Here is a 16,429-nt window from a genome sequence, read left to right on the forward strand (position 1 = left end):
ATCTCAGGAATGCATGTGCTTATCCTTACATTAGCTCTACAAGCAGAGAAAGAAACTGCTGAGGCAGCATGCTTATATTTATCTTCAAAATAATCCACATGTCTTCACTCCTGAAGAGAGATGGAGACTACTTTTTCCTGGCAAAAATGCAATAATGAGATGAACTACTGAAAAAATATACTTTAACAAGTCATCAGTAACAGACCAATTTAAGTCATGTTCTGTTACAGTGAGTTCTTATAAACGACTGCGAAGACTATTTAAATCTCCAGATCTTGGCAAATCTCAATTCTCAAAGCACTGGCCTCCTTAAAAAAATATTCCATTTATTGACTTTATCCTTGTTTCTACCTTACATGTAGTTATTTTTTTCTGTGCTTCTATGTTACGCAAAGGATGTACAAAAAAAATTAACATGCTCCCTCACTGACAGTTTTTCTCATATTGGTGTTTAAAAGCAATGGCTGTAACCCACAGCTGAATGTTCTCAAAGCAAAGCTTCCCTCCACTCTCTTCTGTCTTTTCTTTGCAAGCAGAACCAGGAGCTGAGCAAATAAGACAGACTTTTGACTCTACAGCACTATGTCCAAGCTCCCTGCAAGCAGATGGCACAGAATACCGGTGTTTTTTGTTACTTTGGGTTTTGGTACTGGGAGGGCTTACTTAGCTTTCTAAAAAGTCAATGTGTGAGACAAACACTTTACAGAGTTTAAATAAGAGAACCCCAAACCTTTTGAAAAACAGTCATTTTACCTTCTAACAATTCCTCAAAGTCATCTACAAAGAATTCTCGTAATGGTGGTCGTTTGGGCCGTTTTAGTGTATTGACCAGCTGCTGAATCTTTGCTGACACTCTGCTGCTCACTGGTACTCCTGCAGGACAGGGATCAATGGAGACATCAGTTGACTGCTATGCTGAATGCCACCAGACATTAAGTAGGGTAAGAAAAAGTCTAGGACTGCAAGGTGACCACAACTACAGTTTCATGCCATGCTGAGACTCAAGTATTCAACATCAAGACATTAAGATCATTTCAGCAAAAGGAACGACAACACCTAGTTTAAATAAAAACAATGCAACAATGTCAGAGTGAGCTTGCAAAATTACAGGGTAAACAGCACACAGACTGAGGGAGAGAAGCACAGTGAAGAAATCCTCCCTACAGCAATGTCAGTAACATCAGAGAACTCTTCCAGGTGGCACTGGCAATGGTAACTGAGAAGACAGGCACTGACTCTCCCCATGATCACTGCTCATACCAATGATGTCTGACTAGAATGTAGCTCAGCAAAGAGTGTAGGTCATGAGCTTATAATTTATTCTGGGTTGCTCTTTACCCTGTAGTGGACATCTGTCCAGTATCCATCTTGAACATGGTTTATATCCTTGTACTGCTTCACCATGACCCTGTATTCTCTGAATGTCCCGACAGCCAATCCCACCAACCAGCAATCTCCAAAGGGAGCATGCTTGCCCGTACAGCATTTGGAAAAATGTAATTCTGAAAAGGAGCATGTGGCAAGGGGCACTTTTATAATATATTCCCATCAATCACCCCTCTTCCTTTTCCCTAGTCATGTACAAAGTGTCTGTGACATTCATGTCGTCTGTTCCAGAGCGAATAGAGCTTTCTGTCACCGCACTGCAGGAATTTCAACTTCCTACCTGTTCATAAGGTTGGCTCCAAAACTTTTACCAAGTGTTTTTTAGAGCCAAGACTGCTAAGTCTAGATGCGATGCGATACACTTGGTCAACAATTCCAAGCCCTATTGAAATATGGTTCAATAAGTTTTAGAAAAGAGGAGCAGTAAATAAGAAAGGGTTTACAAATAACTGTTTTTCAAAAAAAACAAACCAAACCAGAAAATAAAACTTAAAACACATCACTTTTCAAGATGTAGCCATCCTACCATGTCACTTTCTTTGCCATTTACAAAACAGATAGCTGTAACCAGGCAGCATGACAAAAGAAGATCTAGAGGTTCACTGGTTTATTTTGCCAAACAATTTCTACAGGGAGTCAGCTCTTCTTATTGAGAAATATTTCTCTATATAAGTTCCATTTATACCAGTTTATTTTAGGCTTGTAAAGTTGCTGCAACTTTGTAGGTGTTTGTACCGGAAAAGTGCTCAGAAAGAAAAAACAATGAGCAAATGTATAAAGTAATCACCAAAAAGATTATGATACTCAAAAAAACCAACCCAGTCTGGTTTTGTGACATACCATCACCAGTCTCCATAAGTTCAGCATTTCCATACTTTGGTGCCACCCGTGCCGTTGATCCTTGCGGTCTTTCTACTTGTATTGAGTGCTCTGAGGTGTAAGTGGTAACATCTGGAGGGGCAGAATGATTTTCTGTGAAAAAGAAGTTAAAAGGTTTAACTGTGTACCTCTAGTGGTGAACAGCAGAAAAGCAAAGGGGAGAGGAAAGGATGCCATTTTATTTCCCCCCACCCCAACATCCGAACAGGCATTAAAGTCAATGCATAAAATGAATGTATACAACAATAATGTACAGCATGATTTTAATAAATAAAGTTTGCACTGATTAAAGCAGAGGCTGTATGTCTGCAATCGTATAAGCAATAGGCTAAAAAAAACCATAAATTACAAAATTACGTTTTAGGTTCTCCACTGACATTTAATTTTATACTAATTAAAAGCCTGTGAACAGCCGCAAATAGAAAAGACCCAGGCAAATATACTTCTGATAGATTACCGTGTTTCTTTTTCTAAATAAAAAGAACACAGCATGCTGTCAATCACTTGCAAGTGGCGATGCATATCACTTTTATAACCTCTGTATTTTGACTACGCCAATTTTAGTTAAGAAAGGAACTTGCTAGCATATGAGTTAAAAATTAATCATAGCAGGGCTGGACTCCAGGGGAAAGCTAGAAAATGCAAAGAAACATGACCTTTGCATTCTGCATGGACACTTGCTTGTCTACTATTTTTAGACAGAGCTATTACAATTCTTCCGCATAACAAAGACTTGCCTTCCAGAAGGCAAACAAAATTTGATCTGACTCATGCCAGCACTCCTAAACAATTCCACAGAGCTAATCTTTCTCTTTCATAGCCTGATAACTCAGCATGCTATCACAGTTTGTTTTCCTGTTTTCAAGTCTGAGTCTGTATTACCTACATCTTTGTACTCTTTGTATGGGTTGTCTCATAATTTTTTCCCCGTTTTTTTATCAGCATTAGAGTAGATGGAGGTAAATACCATCAGCAAATACCAACTTCTTTTTCAATTGACATAAATGATCCCCAGGAGCCTCTGAGATACAAAAGAAGGCAGGTCTTCATTTGGCTGCTGCTGAAGTGAAGAAGGATGTATTCCATTTTACAACAGGGTAAGAATCTTTAAAAAAAACTTGATCTTGTTCCAATACTATTTTCAAGATGTGCTTTTTATTAAATCTGCCCTATAAGCATTATGGTGCCATAACTCTACTACAACACCAATTTCTGCCGTATATTTCACCTCAAATTATAAGGAATCTTCATGAGCCTTGAATTTTGGATGACTGTAATTATTGTTCATTCAATCCCAAATTAAAGCACCATCAAAACAGATAACCAACTTTTCTGGCTACACGTACACTAACAGGATGCTGTATTAGATACTTATTTGGTATACTTCTTATGTAAATGTAGCATTTGATGGACAATCATAATGAAAACTTAAGAAATGATATTAATGTCTATAGCTGTTATTTAATTTTTATATTCATGAACATCATAAGGACTCAACCTTGTCACTCAACCGTAATATCTGGCTGAGGATAACACAAGACGGCTTTTATGGTGCCACTTGAAAACGTCATGCATCTTACAAATGTCCAGCCAAGCCTTTTGATCCTGGTCACATGCACTGTCATACTTTTACTGAAATAAACAACTTATATTGTGCTATAAGTGACCAACTGTAAGTATAATAGCTTGGACAATGGAGTTTATGCTGGTAATTATCTGAATAATGTCTTCATTTTACATGTCTTTGCATTGTCATTATCAACTATTTCAGACTCAGCACAATTTTTGCCCTTTCTTGCTAAGTGGCAAGAGCTTTTTATAGATCATGATTGAATTACTCAATAACTAAGTCAATTTAAAAATGCTGATGCTTATCCTTTTATCCTTCACTAATAATGCAGTTTTGCCATGCAAATAGGAGAGGAGATCACGACAAAGAAAATAAGTAGTTAGTCAACTATTAGTAAGATGAGAAAGTCCTTCTAAAGTAAGAAATATAATTGTTTACATCTTTTCAGTGAAGTGTTTCCATCTTTCATATTTTACAAGGCAAACTGAATTGGAGTTAAAAGTATTTGCTTTCAGGTCTTAGCAGCGAGCTGATTTATTTTTTTTTTTTAATGCATGGGAGAGAAGACAGGTGATTCAAAGCACCACAGAGCAGAGATGCTCTCTCTTCAGATCTATACACTTGAAACCAAATATTTCTTTGTAACACATGGTGCTGAGTAGGATAAAATAACATGAGAAAGCAGCTTCCTGCTCTTTTGTAAAAGGGTTTCCTTTTGAACAAGCACTACTGGCACTTCAAATCACCTAATTACTTCTTTCCCAAGGTGTCCACCTCTGGCTAGCCAAAGAGTGGGGTTTTAGCACCCTGCCTGCACATCTGGTATTTACATTTCCATTAAGAAGAACTCTTATCCAGCAGAATAGTATCATTAAGGTTTGTCTTGCCATGTTCCTTTATAGTATCTGCTTAACAGATGTCTTCCCATGGTAATATCTACAGCAAGTTTCATCCATTAGATTTACAAATCCTCGGTTCGCTCCTTTCTCAAGAGTCAGGCTTGGAGGAATTAAAGTCATACAGACAAAAATTTGGTCTGAATGACTTCCAAAGGAAAAGGTAACTGTTAGTGTTATGTGAAATGTACCCTTTTTTGCATAGAAAGGTCAATCCAGGCTTGGACTATGGACACGGTCTGTTCACAGTCTGTACAGAGCTGCTTGGTCTTAGGTAACTTGAAGCACTTTTTGAGGTTTAGTTAACAATAATGATCCTGACACATATGTTGACTAAGAAGCAGAAACTGTGACAGCTGCATGACTTCAAAGCATTTCCTCCATCAAACACACATATTTGCATCACCTCCTCTTCCCATCTTTTCCAATATTCTCACATCAGAAGATCACGGGCAGAACATCTGTTTCCAGTTAAGGCTCTCTTCATTTGTGCCACTGGAGTTATACAATTTGTCCCATTTCATGAAAATCAAAAAGAACCAACGATGCAGAGCACATTCACACAGGGACAGAGTACGTGCACTGACAGAGCCCATGTCTGATGAGAAGCAAAGAGGTGGAGGAATACTTTCCAGTGGAAGTTTGGAAGCACATGTAAGTACCACGTATTTGAAAAGTCTCTGGGAACTCAGAAAGTACCCCCACAGTACTATACTTGAAGGAAATGCAGCTTTTCCTCCCAAACAAGATAGCTTTTCTGGTTGTCAGGGCAGGGAAATGCAGAGTTAGAGCTGTAGCTTTCTCCATCAGCTGGGCTTTTCCATATTGATATCCAGGTGACAGTATTTTAAACTAAGCTCCCATATTTTATGTATTTTATGTATTTTAAACTAAGCTCCTCAGAACACGTAAGAATTTTAAGGTTGTCAGAGAACTATCAGTCAAGCCTTATGGCGCTTGTTTTTGATTAGAAATCTATGTAGCCTTTAATTTGGGTAGAGGTCACTGATTTTCACAGAGAAATGTATCTGAAGTATACATAAAAGACATTATATGCACCTACAGGACAAAAACTTTGCAGTGAGCTGCTTAACTTCATATTAAATTTATAATCATAGGCAAGCACTGTGTGATTTCCATTACATAAACTTTCTGAGCTTTGGGATGTGCTTGATTTTTATGTATGTATAGATCCAAAACATGTATTACAGACAAAACAGAGCTTAAACAACTTAGACATACATACAGTGCTGACGCAAACATGGGCCAGAATATTAGGTATTTTTTACAGATTTCACTGGTTTGAATTCTAACTTTAGGAATTACCCAACACAATTCTGATACTTTTGCCAAACTAAGAGATTCTCCCTGTAGCTTAGTATAGACACCTGAGCATCCTAAATGTGAGAGTAAATATTTAAAGGATATCTATACTAAACTAGAATTTTGGCCATAATAGAGCAACAGCAGCAGCCAAATTAAATACACAGTATAATATTAGAAGCACATAATAGCTTATGCAAATTATCTCAATTATCCACAAAGCTGAACTTTGATTCTGTTACAGCCAAAGCTTTTTATCATATCCCTTCTCAGGATGGCATTCCAGTTCTTAAATTGGAAAATTCTCCCTTTGATTCTGCGAGGCAGTTTGGAGGTCAAATCTTAGTGGATATGAGAACAGTGAGCATTTTTTTAGTTGCTGTTGTTGTCATTAAAGGTCTTTACTGTTGCTCCTTAAATATGTATTTATCAAAACTTCCATCTTCAGATTGTAGCAGTATATCCTTACATATTTACAGATGATTTCTCTCTTGCAGGCTGATCTGTCTGTGGAAAGCAATTCCCTGGACCAAACAAACATCACACCATGGGAAAAATACATTCTTTGTGATCAAGAAGACATTGTCTTCAGTAGCTGATGAGCTTCAAAGAATGGGATTATTCTTCTCCCTTCCCTTCTCTCCTACCAAAGAGGATTATTCATCTACGATCACTGGCATACTGTCTCTGAAATAGCAAGGCTATCTTTGGGAATACTTTGAATCTATTACCTCTTAGAATGCAATTAAACACAAAATCCACCTACTTGGACTGAAAAGAAACAAAAGAGTTATTTAATTTCAAATCCGTGCAGAAAGCAGCTCACCCATGAAGAAATACATCTTATAGCTATCACCTGTGCAGCTTCTCTTACATTTCCAGTGATTTTAGTAATGACTGATGGTAACCTTAAGATCACAGTCTCAATCTGTTAGCAGATATCATTCATATTTGGTATCCAAATGACCTTTACATTACTACATCAAAACTACTGTCCAAATAGAGATGTGATTTAAGATATCTTATTGTGAGAACAAATGCAAATATGCATATACTGAAGTAAGCTTAACCGCTTCCTTCACAGGAGACACCCTCCTAGTCAACAACAAGGCAAAATAAAACAAGTGAAACAAGTAGAATTTCCTTCTTCTGCAGAATACTGCCATCTTAATTTAGCTCTATAAATGCTGTATTATTTACTGTGAACTCAGTGATTATAAAAGAAGACATACTGTGCCAGATTTAAAATTACTGAAATGTCACATTATAAAGAAGCTATATTTAAAGACACATTAAGACTTAGTGTGTGAGTAATGCAACCTTTCTGAGTTTGGATAAATTTAATTCTCTATGCTGTAATTTCCTCTAGCATTTCAAGATGAAGTTACAGAAAATAACCAAATGTAATGAATAATGTGTTCAGAAGTGTATACGTCTCTAAAATAAGGTTCTAGGCTATTAGTTTATCATGAATTTTAAGAATACAATACAAATTCTACCCCTGACTGCAATTCAGTGATTCCAGATCATGGTGAGAGGATTACTTGTCTGAAAATACAGGTTCTACATCAAGCTATACTCATAGCAATAACAAAAAAAAAGGGGGGGGATAGAGACTACTGTTTCAGCACATAAAATCAGGAACATTTAAGATGCTTTCATGGACCTCATTACATATACTTGAAAAGGAATGATCAGCTTAGGAACAGTCACACAAAACTGCATTTCATATGTGTAGCAGAACAGTAGTAAGGTTGCTTTATTCTGCTCCAATACAGATTCCAACAGATTTTCAAGAGAGACAACCCAAACTCAACAGCACCACCAAGAATACACCCAAAGCAGATGCCTCAAGTGATAAACAGCAGTTCCTGGAGAATGAAGGGAAAACAAGCCTTGCTTTCCACACACCTAATCAAATAGCTGCCTCATTTTCATGAAGACTAATGTCAATTGCACAATATTCAGAAATAATTAATGTCTGTGAAGCTTATCCGTAATGGAAAGACAGCTTTGACTTTCTAGGGTCTTTCCAAAGGATATAAACAAGCTACTAATATTAACAGCTCTCTTCTCTGAAGGTATATAGTAGTCTTTCCCAAGGACTATAATAATGAGATATCCCAGCCCACGTATTCTAGATTCAACTAAGGGCAGAAAAAAACCACCCCAAACTATTTAAGAGGACATACTGTTAAGGAGAATTATCAAATTCACTCAAAGTATGTAATTAAGGTGACGCATCAATAGGGGAAAAACTTCTATGGAAGCAGTCCCTAATGTGCCATGCACTGATTTTGCTTGCTGATGGATCCTAAGGAGACCCTTTCTTAGTGCTGAGTAACGAAGTCTTGCAACTGCACATTCTAAGGAATTTGGGAGCCATATACTGTATACTAACCTATATGGGTTTGAGCCATAACATCAGCTAGTCTGTGTGCAGCACCACTGCCTCCACTTTGTGTCGAGGATGAGGAAGTGGTTGATGTGGTAGAGCCATGGATCGCTTGACTGATCCAATGTTCCATGTTTATACTCCCTTGACTTGAGGTGGGAGTTCCCTGGGAGTCGCCCTGTACGGAGCCTTCATCTTCTGAACCAGAAGAAGTATCTAGTAATTAAAAACAGCCTGTTAACTTCCAGTGCTTCCAGGTTTTCTTAACAGAAATACAGCATGTTCATATTACAAATCTAAAGATAACTGCCATTAAGCAAAACTCATGAAGGTAGACAAATATAATAAGAGCAGTCTGTAACACTGAAAGCCCTGAAACAGTCAGTTGCACACTGCACTGAAAGAGCTTTCCTGCTCTAAGGCCATGGCTTGTGTATTACTGTACAAAAATAAGGATAATAAAACAATCTTCCTTTATAATGTGGCTTGAGGATCTTCTGAAGATCTCCAGCCATGTATTAATAGTACAGAATACCCAAAATAGTTTCCCCAGCTGACTCCACAAAGTGTGAAACACTTTTCCAGCTGCAGAGTACCCCCTTCAGTGAGAAATGCAGTCCCACCTGGATGCAGTAAATACAAGACTGCATGAGATGTGGAGCATTTAGTCTAGTAGGTAAAAGAGCAATTCAGTGATTCCTTTGAAAGGAATGGCACAAATAATTGTAAAAACGTAACATTACTGTGTTAGGGAATAAACCAGAAACTTGAAAGGAACCCTGGCTCACAAACAATATGACTAGCTGGCCATAGTTAGGTCCTCAAGACCAAAAGGACCAACACAAGTTGAGGCAGCACAAAGGGCAAAGCAATTATGCAAACTACCCCTATTGACATTCCAACCATTAAGTTCACTTTCTCTTCAAACATTCTTCAACATTATGGTCAGTGTCCTTCAAATGGCATCTCCATTACTCTCTATGCATGCAGATTATTAGCCTTTAGCAGCACAAAGAACCATTTTTAAAATTCTCATAAAATACACAGAGATGCTCACCTGGAGGTGTGTAGGCATCCATTGATGTTTGCACCACCAATGAACGTCGCTTTGAGGGCATGGGGACTGCCATTTTCCTTTCTTTATGTTTAGCAAGGGCTGCCTGAACTGCTTCTGTGTGGACATCTGCAAGGAAAGAGATATTTCAAGTTAGAGATTTCAAGACAGACATGAGCTGTTTGTTTGTGTATTCAGTGCACCTGCATGCAGGTTCGTTCAACTGCCAGCTTGGCTGACAACACATATTGCATGATGAAAGGCCAGGAACGTACGGGACCTCAGAGGAACTGCAGGAGCTCTTCTCGCTGTAGAAAAAGCAGCTATAGTGAAAAGTGCTGTACGAACAAACAAGCCCTTTGAGCTGGATGATATTCCCAGAGCAGTGCTCCAGTATTTGCAGAGCAGGAACACGGCTTCCCCAGAGTAAACCACTGTTTTAACCAAGAGCTGTTACTTCAGCAGCCATCACTCTTTTCAGTGGAAGCATGGTGTACTAACATTGCCTGTTTTTTAAATCAATGGGGTTTCCAATATATACAAAAGTTACACAGACTATGTTAACAGAAACATTTGCTTGAAAGGTGAGAGGTATGTGAAATGTTACAAGAGAAATGGCAGCAGTTCCCCTATTCCCATATCACAGAATCACAGAATGATTTGGAAGAGACATTAAAGCTCATTCAGTTCCAACCCTCCTGCCATGGGCAGGGACACCTTTCACTAGACCAGGTTGCTCCAAGCCCCATCCAACCTGGCCTTGAACACTGCCAGGGATGGGGCAGCCACAGCTTCTCTGGGCAACCTGTGCCAGTGCCTCACAACCCTCACAGTAAAGAATTTCTTCCTTATGCCTAATTTAAATCTCCTCTCTTTCAGTTTAAATACATTCCCCCTTGTCCTATCATTACATGCCCTTGTAAAAACTCCCTCTCCATCTTTCCTTTAGGCCTCCTTTAGGCACTGGTCTGAGGTCTCCCCTGAACCTTCTCTTCTCCAGGCTGAACAACCACAGCTCTCTCAGCCTGTCTCCAGAGCAGAGGTGCTCCAGTCCCTGATCATCTCTGTGGCTTCCTGGGGGCTCGCTGAAGCAGGTCCACATCCCTCTTGTGTTGAAGGCCCCAGAACTGAATGCAGTGTTCCAGGTGTGGTCTCAGTGGGGTCTCATTTGAGTGAGACCTGCTGGACATGCTCCTTTTGATGCAGGATCCTCCTCCTGCCTCCATCACTCAGCGTTATTCACAGAAAAGTAAGTATTGCGTAGGGTTCACCTGAGGTGGAATGATAAGAAAAAGCACCCTGAGCACAGGCCTGGTGCTTCACAGGCAGGTGCTACACGCAGCCCACACCAGCCCACTCCAAAGCATCCAACAGATCCCTTCTCCATGGGGACACCCCCAGTGAAGGGCTTCTCTGCCTTTCACAAGTATATACAGCTGTCTGCCTCGCCAAGTTTGAAAAAGGCCATTTATCATGTCTAAAAGGTGCTAATGACGTGTTTCAATGCCTTTTTTTTGTATAAGTTCTTTAATTGTTACCATAACTATATAATAAATTAAGTCTGCCTTTAGTTTACTACCTTGCACTGTTGTCTGTATTTCTATGCGTTTAGAACAAGAAACACATGAGGAGACTGTGCGTAAAACACATGGCAGCCAACAAAAGTCACTTCTGGTTTTTGACCCTTTGGATGCATATTGACTCTCTGGCACACAATTGCAAGCACATTAGATGTTGCCTTTTAACCAGTCACTGTTATCAGCTGTAGAAAATGCAGCAAGTTGTGTGCATAATTTAGCTATTCCCGTTTATGAAGTAGGAGCATAGTGGAAACACATTTAATCCAGAGTGATCCCACTTCTGCTGCTGCTGAATCTGTTTGAAGATCACCCTTGTGGGCTGGGTTGGCAGCATGTAGCCTGTTTCCTACTCCTGCATCGATGTAGTGGCAGCTCTGAATGGGCAATGTTCTGCAAGAAGATCAACAGGAAATAGAAGAGTATATATATCTTTACATAAAAGCTGCTGGTTGGATCACATCAGTAAAAGTACCCTGTTGTAAATAACAACTGGGAAGGATGACTAGAAGGATGACTAGATGATATACTCTGCTTATAAGCTGCAATGCCTCATTTTTAATAATGGTGTTCCCTGTCTTCTGCCAGGGTTTAAGCACCTCTCAATGAAAGACTGCAGGGAGGAACAGGTCTAAGAAAACAAACATTATCAGCTGCTTCTGTGAATTGTTTTCTGCTTTTGTTTTAAATCATGAAGAGGATGAGCATGTCAGCAAAAGCAAAGCAAGAAAAGCAAACAGCAAAGCTGGAAAACCATACCTAAAAGAGCCATGCAGGTGATGGACCAAACTAGAGGAAGACTGCAATGCTAACATCAAACCAGAAAACAATTTATCTTCTGTAGAGTCTATGTGAAAAGTATCAGGCTAACAACTTAAAGAATGTAAATCTTTATGTAATCTTTATGTCCTCAGGATAAATCCCTACCTGCTCACCCCACACCTGAACATGCTCGCTAAGAGTTTGTGTTTCTTACCTAACAAACGGAAAATTCTTGGTTTTAATTCAAAGAATAACAATTAGATATCAAGCATTAAAAATGAGCTTTCCCTTAAAAAAAAACCAAACAAAATAAACCCCTAAAAGCAACAAAACTCTACAGCAATTTTTAGAAGAGAATAAACTTTGCTGATCAAGACAGCAAAGATCAAGAATAATTTTATTTTGTGTGTTATTGTACTTAGGATTGGTTTTTACTGTAAGTGTGAGGAGGGAGATGAGGTGTAACTCAATGTTTTTTAAAGGACAGATGACAGAAAATCATTATTCAATTGCTTTGTGACAGCTGGACACTGAATCATCATCACTTGTGAATTCTTTGATTTCTTTTTTGATAGGTAAACTCATCAGCTTATTTAGAAAACATTCTGCAGGGTTTTGATTTTCAAATGAGTCCAAGGGAGTCCAGGAATTTAACTGTTTTCTTAACAGAGCACATGCCTGATATGTTTATCTGTAATGGGTTACTGTGGAATAAACCAAACTACAGGTTCCTAAAATATCCCAAAATAAAACCCACGAAACCCCCAAAGGAAACCAAAAATAATGGAAAAGATAAGAAATAGAATAAACAAGAGGGAAGCTGACTGAGGAGAAGGAACACGCACACCTGCTCCCAGCCCAGCCTACAAGGTCAATCATTCTGAAGGCATTACTCAGAACATGGAGGTTTCAAAGAAAACAACATGTGTCTAGAAAAGGCTGATGACTGTAGTCCCAAGGTGGTCCAGGGACTATCAGTGGGAGCTTGCAAGCTTTTAGGGGGAGAAGAAAAAGAAGACTGCAGAAACAGTCAAGCTTGGATGAAAAATCTTTTCATAATGTTCTCTCCCAGGAGTGAAACTCTTGGCTACATGAAGTGTCCCATAGCACATAAAAAAATCGCTAAGGATAAGACAAAGAATGAGTGGCAGCCTATATAGTTTGTATATAGGCTTCTTTTTGAATGAAAGCCTACTGATTGAGTTCTGAAGATGCTCTTCATCCTGTTTTGGCAGTCTTCTATAGAGTTGGAGTTGTTAAGCTCATGAACAGCATTCAAGCCATTCATACTTAGAGTCTAAGTCCCAAAATATTGAGAAATCACAGGCGATGGAAAGCCAGACTGACACTTAAGCGTCAGGTATGCATTTTCCATACACATGGTTTGCTTTTCTCTAGGTTTTAGCTTTGCATTTCTGAGCTACAAGACAACTTTGCTGATGTATAACAAGGAATGTTAACCAAAATACAAATAAGAAGCTCTTTTTGTAGCTTTATGCAGCATGGGTTTAAACCTAAATCAAAATGTACAGTCATCAGCAAAGGGTGACCCTGATGATTTGCTTCTCATCAATTTGAGCAAGAGTGTGGTAGCTCTTTGCCTTTATCTCCGTGAAAGATGGGCTATGGTGTCCACCATATTGCATGTAGGTGACCCGTCCTCTCCCCCTACTTGCCCACAATTTGTCCCTAGCAGCTACTGAAAAAATACAAGGAGACTTGTAATAGAAATTTATACAGTAGTAACTGGAACCTCCTTGGTCACTAAAGGAAGGAAACCACATTTGTGATGCACACTGGAACAAAGTAAAATGAAGGTAATAAGCCATATCCAAGCTTCTGTGGGACAGAAAACTATCTTTCCCCCCACATCCCATCAGCACAAAGTAGTTTGTGTTCTCCACATATCAGACAGAGCATCAGAAGGGAACATCACATTAGAATTTCAAACCATCTGGCAGGGTGATGCCCCTTGACTTGCAGGTCTGACAAAAGTGTCTGAACTGTCTTCTCAATCTACTCTGGCACACTCAGGCTAACTGAATTCATCATATTGTGATTAAGCATTGCTTTAAGACATGCATTTCTTGTTAAATTTTCCTGAAAAAAATCATTCAAGTATGAAGATTTTGCTCTGAAACACCATTAGGAGATTTCATTAAAAAAAAGGAAAAAGAAATATCAGCAAAAAACCACCTCTCTTCTTTTTCCTCATAGTGTGACACGCTACAATTTCTCACCTACTATAAACTTCTCGTATGGTTTCAAACATAGATATACCTTTATCTAATTGCACTCAAACCTTCTGAAAAAAAGTCCCAAATATAAGTGGAAAGAAAATGCTTTTAGGTGAAATATTCTTTCATGTAGAAGTCTGTGACATTCTAACTACACTGTTACAGCTGATAAAACGAATCTAGGTCCTGACCCTTTAAAACACTCCTATAGGTAACAAAACCTTTATAGTCTTCCCACCTGGCTTTTCCACAAGAAAGTCCCAACAGAAGATCTAGAGCATAGCATAAAATATCCTCTATCTACAGTACCAATGTGCAGTTCCTTATCTTCTATTGTCCTCCTCTGTTTCAGGCTGGCCAATGATACATTGAATCCAATTTGTGAGTTTGTATTTAAGGAATCAATAAATGGGAAAGAGTAAAGCAATATGCTTGGGAAAGCTGCTTAACCCATATTGTCGCTATCCATTTGGTTTTCAGCATTCAACCTGACATGTATTTCTTACAGGCTGCCTGATAATACTTAGCAAACTTCAGACAAAGCAGCTCTCTCTCCAGTCTTTTCTCTGTTGCATACAGGCATTTTTATTTGTTTTTTTTCTCCCTTTACTTTCTATGACAGGATATAAAGGGCAAGTGTAATTCTGGGAGCAAAGTCAGTAAGTGAAATACAAAGGAAGTGGATTGTAAAAACATACACATGGTAGAGAAAGTTCCTCTTCAAAGAGCTAACAATCTATTAAACAAGAGATGAGGCCTCAAAACAAGAGGTACAGAAATTAGAACTGGCATAGAGACTAAGGGTCCATAAGTTAAGACTCCCAGAGCGATGACCCATAGCTTTGGCCACCGCACTGTAAAATCAGAAACTCTCATCTATTGCAAATAGAAGTAAATCACTCATTCCATCAGCAGAAAGAGTTACCCAGATTTCCCAGGAGATGCTCTGTTTAGCGCAGTCACTCTTCATCTGGTTTATCTCATAACTTGGCACAATGCTGTGCTCCTTGTTTAACTGAAAGGCTTAGGAAGAGAAACAAACCAATCCACCAACATACATACCCAGGGAATTACAGACCAGTCAGTCTCACCTCTGTGCCTGGCAAAATCTTGGAGCAGATTCTCCTGGATGGCATGCTAAGGCACATGAAAATCAACAAGGTGCTTGGTGACAGCCAGCATGGCTTCACTAAGGGGAAATCCTGCCTGACCAACTTCGTGGCCTTCTATGATAGGGCTACGGAACTGATGGACAGGGGTAGAGCAGTTGATGTCATCTACCTGGACTTGTGTAAAGCATTCGACACTGTCCCACACGACATCCTTGTCTCTAAATTGGAAAGACATCAATTTGATGGATGGACCACTCGGTGGATAAAGAACTGGCTGGATGGCCGCACACAAAGAGTTGTGGTCAATGGGTCAGTGTCCGGCTGGAGACCAGTAACAAGTGGTGTCCCTCACGGATTGGTGTTGGGACCGGTCTTGTTCAACATCTTTGTTGGTGACATCGACAGCGGGATTGAGTGTGCCCTCATCAAGTTTGCCAATGACACCAAGCTGTGTGGTTCGGTTGATACGCTGGAGGGAAGGAATGCCATCCACAGGGACCTTGACATGCTTGTGAGGTGGGCTGATGCCAACCTCATGAAGTTTAAGCATGCCAAGTGCAAGGTCCTACACATGGGTCAGAGCAATCCCAGGCACAGCTACAGGTTGGGCAGAGAAGAGATTCAGAGCAGCCCTGTGGAGAAGGATTTGGGGGTGTTGGTCAATGAGAAAATGAACATGAGCCGGCTTCAGTGTGTGCTTGCAGCCCAGAAAGCCAACCGTATCCTGGGCTGCATCAAAAGGAGCGTGACCAGCAGGTCGAAGGAGGTGATCCTGCCCGTTTACTCTGCTCTTGTGAGACCTCACCTGGAGTATTGTGTGCAGTTCTGGTGTCCTCAACATAAAAAGGACATGGAACGGTTGGAACAAGTCCAGAGAAGGGCCAGAAGGATGATCAGGGGACTGGAGCACCTCCCATATGAAGATAGGCTGAGAAAGTTGGGGCTGTTCAGCCTGGAGAAGAGAAGGCTGCGTGGAGACCTCATAGCAGCCTTCCAGTATCTGAAGGGGGCCTATAGGGATGCTGGGGAGGGACTCTTCATTAGGGACTGTAGTGACAGAACAAGGGGTAATGGGTTAAAGCTTAAACAGGGGAAGCTTGGATTAGATATAAGGAGGAAATTCTTTTGTGTTAGGGTGGTGAGGCACTGGAATAGGTTGCCCAGGGAGGCTGCGAATGCTTCAACCCTGGCAGTGTTCAAGACCAGGTTGGACGAAGTATTGGGCGAGATGCTTTAGT

At 39.8% G+C, this 16,429-nt stretch overlaps 1 protein-coding gene across 4 annotated transcripts in view; it reads right to left on the reverse strand.

Moving 5' to 3' along the window:
* Positions 1-16,429, reverse strand: part of DIP2C (disco interacting protein 2 homolog C) — a 319,556-nt gene that overhangs the window by 107,013 nt on the left and 196,114 nt on the right. For all 4 annotated transcript variants that reach the window (XM_061468029.1, XM_061468032.1, XM_061468031.1 and 1 more), the window contains 4 exons: positions 9,507-9,632; positions 8,456-8,665; positions 2,227-2,358; positions 754-873 (listed from right to left, as the gene is read on the reverse strand). In XM_061468029.1, the coding sequence (XP_061324013.1) occupies positions 754-873; positions 2,227-2,358; positions 8,456-8,665; positions 9,507-9,632 (588 nt within the window). The remainder of the gene's footprint in view (positions 1-753; positions 874-2,226; positions 2,359-8,455; positions 8,666-9,506; positions 9,633-16,429) is intronic.

The sequence above is a fragment of the Pezoporus flaviventris genome, unplaced genomic scaffold, assembly GCF_033815535.1.
Source record: "Pezoporus flaviventris isolate CSIRO_AGI_PZ_B2104156 unplaced genomic scaffold, CSIRO_AGI_Pfla_v1 ptg000047l, whole genome shotgun sequence".
NCBI lineage: Eukaryota > Metazoa > Chordata > Aves > Psittaciformes > Psittacidae > Pezoporus > Pezoporus flaviventris.